Genomic DNA, 6,000 nt, shown 5'->3' on the forward strand with positions numbered 1-6,000 from the left:
GAGATCGATCTTCCTCTTGGCCAGATTATATTTTACGACCATTGCATTCCAGCAACACTTCCTGAGAAATTTTTTTTATTTTTAGGTCAATCTTTAATTTCCAAAACTCTTTATCTAGAAGTTTTCCTTTCATTCCTACAAATTGTAGAACCCTCAATATTATCAAAGTTGGTCTTCAAAACCATATCCTTGGCTAGAAAATAAGCAGACCTGATAGAAAACAAAGTTTGTCACTATATCTGCAGAATGAATTATTATATATAGCAAAGGCCTAGCCTTCTCTCTCCTCTCTCACCGCCAGACAATTTAAATTAGATTAATTACAACTAAAATTAGTGAGGAGTTGCAACAGCAAGGAGTGGAAGTTTCTTATGAATTGTTCCCCCAGAACCTTCAGTCATATCTAAATCCCGTGCACTTGCTCCTCCAGGTAACTTCCAATCAAAGCTGTTCACAAGATTTGCCAGCACCAGTTCATTGACAGCCATCCCAAATTGAGTTCCTGGGCAACCCCTCCTACCCGCTCCAAATGGGATATACCTCACTTCACGTCCATTAAAATCAACCAGGTCGTTTCTGCTCATCAAGAACCTCTTTGGTTTAAATTCCTCCGCTTCTTCCCATGACCCACCATCCCTTCCTATCGCCCATGCATTGATAATTACTCTTGTTTTCGCTGGAATATCATACCCTTGTATTTTCACGTCTTCGCTTGCTTCTCGTTGCACCAACAAAGCAAGTGGTGGATGCAAGCGTAGAGTCTCCTTTATTACCAATTTCAAGTATCCCATTCGCTCTGTTTCATCCTGCGTTACGATGGGTTTGCCTCCACTACCACTCACACTTCTCACTTCCTCCTGCAATTCCTTCATGGCTTCTGGGTGTTTTAAAAGCTCTGCCATTACCCATTCCATGACTGTATATGTGGTGTCTGTTCCTGCAGCGAACATGTCCTACCAGAGAAATCAAAGCAAATTAATTAAACAAGCCAAATTCAATTAATTAAAGATCAAGCGTAATTTGATCGACTACGGTAAATCAAATATTATATTAAACATAAAAAGTAGTAAAGTACTCCCTCCCCCCCCCCCATCCTTCTTATTAATTAAAATTTATCTCATGCATCATGCATGTGACAACAATTAACATTCATTGGTTAATTAAACGCATGACTACTAGCTTGAATTTCCAAACAAGTAGTTGAAATTAATCTTTAGAAGATCTACTTCAAAATGGTTCAACAGTAAAACTAATTAAAACATTGTTTGGAATTAGATCGCCCAATAAAAAGCTGGCACGATTGTTTTATTTAAATTCATAGTCAAACTACTAGCTTGAATTTCCAAACAAGTAGTTGAAATTAATCTTTGGAAGATCTACTTCAAAATGGTTCAACAGTAAAACTAATTAAAACATTGTTCGGAATTAGATCGCCCAATAAAAAGCTGGCACGATCGTTTTATTTAAATTCATAGTCAAACTAGGTGATCTACGTCTTGAACAAACTGCCTGTCTAGGGTCCCAAGATTTGTGAGTGTGAATTGGTCCACACCACATCCTTTGGTAAGGATCAATTCATACCACACCACAGTTCATATTCACAGTGACATTCTATAAGTGTAGGTGTAGTGTAGACCAGTCCACCACCACACTTTTTGATTCCATGTATCACGTATACATTTATGTATGATCTACACCAACGTTTTAAAAAATGACCCGAAAATGGAACTACTTTGGCCATCGGTTTCTGGGTCGACAGTTCGACTATTCGATTCGAACGAACGGCCCGTTCTGACAAACAAATTAAAAAAATAAAAACAATCAAAAACCATTGAATGGGTCGACGGTTCGATTGCCCGGATCAACGGGTTGTTGACTTTTCAACAGTTTTTGGCCAAAAGACGAGTTTGGGGTAAAACGGAACCATTTGCTTGGACGGTTCTCGGGCCGAACAGTCCGACCATCCGGGTCAATGACGGTTCGAAAACCTGATCTACACAATTAATCATAAATATCTAATTTTTACATTCTATATGATAAATATATTGAAAAATGCATCAATGAATTAATATTAACTAATAGACCTGTTCATGGGTCGGGCTTTGCCTTTACATTAACAGAAAATGTTCAAGCCCGAGCTCGAGCCCGGCCCGACCATTGGGCCTATGTCTTGAGCCCGAGCCCGACTAGAAATTTGAAAAAAAAAAGATTTTTCATTTTTAGTTCAATTAAAAGTTGTTTTATTTATATTAAAAGACCTCAAAACCTAAAAAAATAATGAAAAGTCTCATTATTACTTGAAAGAAGAGAAAAATATATATTATATATATGCTTTTCAATTATATAAAATATATTTTTATTAATATAATACATTATCAAGTTGTGCTCGGGCTCGGGCCGGGCTTTTTTGAGAAATTCTAAGCCCGGCCTGAAAAAAGTCTGGCCCAATATTTTAAGCCTGAGCCCACGGGCCTGAAATGTTGTCCAAGGCCGACTTAGATCGGGTCGGCCCATGAAGAGGTCTATTAACCAATAAATATTATTTTTTTATAAAAACAATAGTAAAATAATTAAAATTTTAAAAATATATTTTAAATATTTAAAAATATTATGTTATTGATAAAAATATTAAAAATTAAAAAAAGTAAAAAAGTAAGTAAAATAATTAATATTTTATTAACAAAAATATAAAAATGTGAAACAGACAATAGGATTTCACCCTTTCAGGAAAAGTGTGAAGTAGAGGATGTTAAAAATAGAATATGAACAAGCCCTAACCACAAGTTTTTTCCGTGAATGAGAAATTGGGTTATACACGGGACCGGTTCACGCTAACCAGCCAAACTGGTGTTCATCCCGTGGGTCCCGTCTACGACATAAACACGATGCCGAACACCGCCTTAATTACGTCAATTTCATATATAACAACGGCTTGTCTCACTGTTGTACAGCTCACAGTGGACCCAGACCGGACATGGAGCTTTAGTTCAGTCATTGGTGGAAGCAGCTCGGGGCTAAAATTCGGCCGTAGTAGAAGTGAATTACAAGAGGACAAGAGAAAAAATAAAGCATCGTAGGTTGATTCAAATTTGAATTTCTATCCCATAAAAGCCGGATTGGATCGGAAAAGTCGATCCATTTAGTTAATGGATCAAATTCTGATATACCCCAATTCAATCTACCAAATGGTCCAATTAATCCAATCCATTAGTTATAAAATATTATATATTCTATGTATTATTAATTTATATAATTATTTTTTATAACATATTATATCATCAAAATTTTTTATTACAATTCAAGTTAAATCAGATATCCGATAAGATATTCCAATTATACTCTTGAAAATCTAATGAGTTCTGTTCGATCGTATTTCTTGTTAGATCGAATCAAATAGTCTTTACAGAATCCGATCCGGTCCAATTACAGCTAGCCCTACTGCTACTGACCAATAGCGAAGGTAAGATTGAGGAATGACGTGGAGTATTCGGTGATCTCAAGTTTGAATAATGCGAAAGGTCAGATCCGATTTCTAAAATTTGAATTATGCGTAGTATATATAATCGCTTACCAATATGATAGCTTTGATGTTTTCTGTCTCGAGAGGAATGCCAATCGTACCGTCCTCTGCAATCTCAAGCAAAGTGTCAACCAAGTCATCTTCATCGACACCATCACCATTTTCTTTCTTCTTCTTACGATCAACGTGGTCTTTGACTACTTGATCGAGAAAGCAATCCAGTTCTCTGAACGTCTTCTCCAGTCTCGTGTTCAATCCATTAAAATAATTCACCCAAGCAAACGATGGAATGTAGTCTCCGACATTGAACATCCCCAACAGTGCCCCGAACTCGCTCATCAACCGCCTAAACCTCCTGCCACCCTCCCCTCCACTATATTTCCTCCCGAAGGCAACCCTACAGATTATATCGTTGGTGAGAGAAACCAACGATTCGCTTAGGTTCACCGGAGCCGACAAAGAAGGTGAAGAAAAACAGGAACGACGGATGTTCTCGATCAAGAGTGCTGTCTCTTCCTCTCTCACTCTTCGAAATGATTGCACCTTTTTCACACTAAGAAGTTGGAGAATACAGATCTTACGAACCTGACGCCAGTACTCGCCGTAAGGTGCACTTGCCAGATCCTTATAATTGTAGAGAAGGCGCTCAGCGGCGATCACCTTGGGTCTGCTGGCGAAGATGATGTCGTGGGTCTTCAAGATTTCTCGAGCGATGTCGGGCGACGAGACCACAACAGTTGGTATGTTGCCAAGCTGTAGAAGCATGAGCGGGCCATGGCATTGAGAAAGGGATCGGAGAGTACGGTGCATATTGGGAGAAGATAGTAATAGTTGGTGAAGGTTCCCTACAATCGGGAGCTTGAACGGAGAAGGTGGTAGTCTGTATTCCTTGGCTTGAGTTGATCTACGAGTAAAATTACTGAATCCATTGAACACAAAAAGAAACAAGAAGTAGGAGAAAAGGATCGTTAGAAACAAAGAGAATGGATGAAATGGGATGGTTTGCTTCTCCTCCAACACTTGCAGAAGACTAGACATTCCTCTTCTTAATTTGTTTTTTCCTAGTGTTGCTTCACGCGCGAGTGTTGAGATGATCAGCCCCAGCCGCTTCTAGCTCAATATATACTAATTCATTAATTAACCACTTCAATATATATTGAATTGAACTGGGTTATTTCTGCGGCCATCATGCCATCGCATCTTAATCATTTTCATATTGGGGGAATTTTTAGAATTCTGACCCTTCTTGCATATGAAAATGCAAAACCCTCCCCACATTTGAAGGTAGGGTGGGTTGCATTTGCGGATTGAGTCCAAAACCTGCATCTAATAACATGAACAACATCAGAATTTTCAATTATTTGAATAAAACATGTGAAATACTATCAATCCTTCATATAAAATTTAAAATATTATTATATTCAACATCTCATACATTCAATAATACGTGGGTTAGTGAGGATTAATTTTAGTCTAATACCATATCCTATCTATATGCACGCTAATGGGTAGTAAAACCCCAAAACCCATCCCGTCGCAATATCCATTTTTTAAGAGAAAAAAAAAAAAAAAACCTCCCGTTGGGACTAATGCCCACCAGCACCAGCAGATAGAATAGAGATTGCCATTCCAAAAACTCGTCTACTACTTTTGTTAGAGTCCAAGGTTTTAAAAAAGCAAACCGAAAATGGAATTGCTGTGGCCGCCGATTCCCGTGTCAGCGATTTGATTATTCAGGTAGAACGGTTATAACAGTTTAATTAGATTATGACAAATATTTGTAGTTGTCTTTCTTTTTATGAGAAGAGAGGTTGAGATAGAGGTGGTTATCGGCTGAGGGAAAGAAAGAAAGAAAAGAAAATAAAGAAAAAGAATGAGAGGATCTGGCATTCACCGGTGATCGTGATAGCGACGGAGATGGCAGCAACAACAGAAGCACAGTAGCAAGTTGACATCCATTCTTATCCCTCTCTCGTCTCAAATCTTAGATTTAATTTGAGAACTAAGATGCAAGATCTCTCCGCTCCAATCCTTTTTTTTGCATTTGTCTCTAGGATCTCGGTGATGTTTAATATAAGTGTCCCTCTCTATCTTTTAACATCCTTTTTGTTATTAAACAATGAACTGATGTCCAGGTCGAATGGATCAATAGTTCGACCACTCGAATAAGTAGTTCTTGAATCAAATCAACGATTTTTGGCCCCAAAACAGGTCAAGAGTGAAACAGAATCGATTGCGTATATGATTTCCGAGTCAAACGGTCCTACCGTCCGCATCAACAATAATTATAAACACTGTGTTAGATCATAATAGACGAATAATAGCATTTACACATGACAACATTGACAAGTTATCTTTGTGGGCCATTACTACTACAAATTACAATAACGAAGAACACATTAAAGATCACGTGGAAAATAATCATACCAATTGAAAATCTCAGAATTGAGGCTCTGGTGTCTCCATTTGAAATTATTGCA

General features: G+C 37.8%; 1 protein-coding gene across 1 annotated transcript; it reads right to left on the reverse strand.

Annotated features, from left to right (window-relative positions):
* Nucleotides 1-69: 69 nt before the first annotated feature.
* LOC104591531 (cytochrome P450 736A117-like) lies at nt 70-5,566 on the reverse strand. Its single transcript, XM_010250392.3, has 3 exons — nt 5,415-5,566; nt 3,572-4,846; nt 70-953 (listed from the first exon to the last, which is right to left on the reverse strand). Exons 2-3 carry the CDS (start codon nt 4,556-4,558, stop codon nt 333-335), a joined length of 1,608 nt encoding a protein of 535 aa, XP_010248694.1. The 5' UTR covers nt 4,559-4,846; nt 5,415-5,566; the 3' UTR covers nt 70-332.
* Between the last annotated feature and the right edge of the window lie 434 nt (nt 5,567-6,000).

The sequence above is a fragment of the Nelumbo nucifera genome, chromosome 4 (assembly GCF_055504915.1).
Source record: "Nelumbo nucifera cultivar China Antique chromosome 4, China Antique-T2T, whole genome shotgun sequence".
Taxonomy (NCBI): domain Eukaryota; kingdom Viridiplantae; phylum Streptophyta; class Magnoliopsida; order Proteales; family Nelumbonaceae; genus Nelumbo; species Nelumbo nucifera.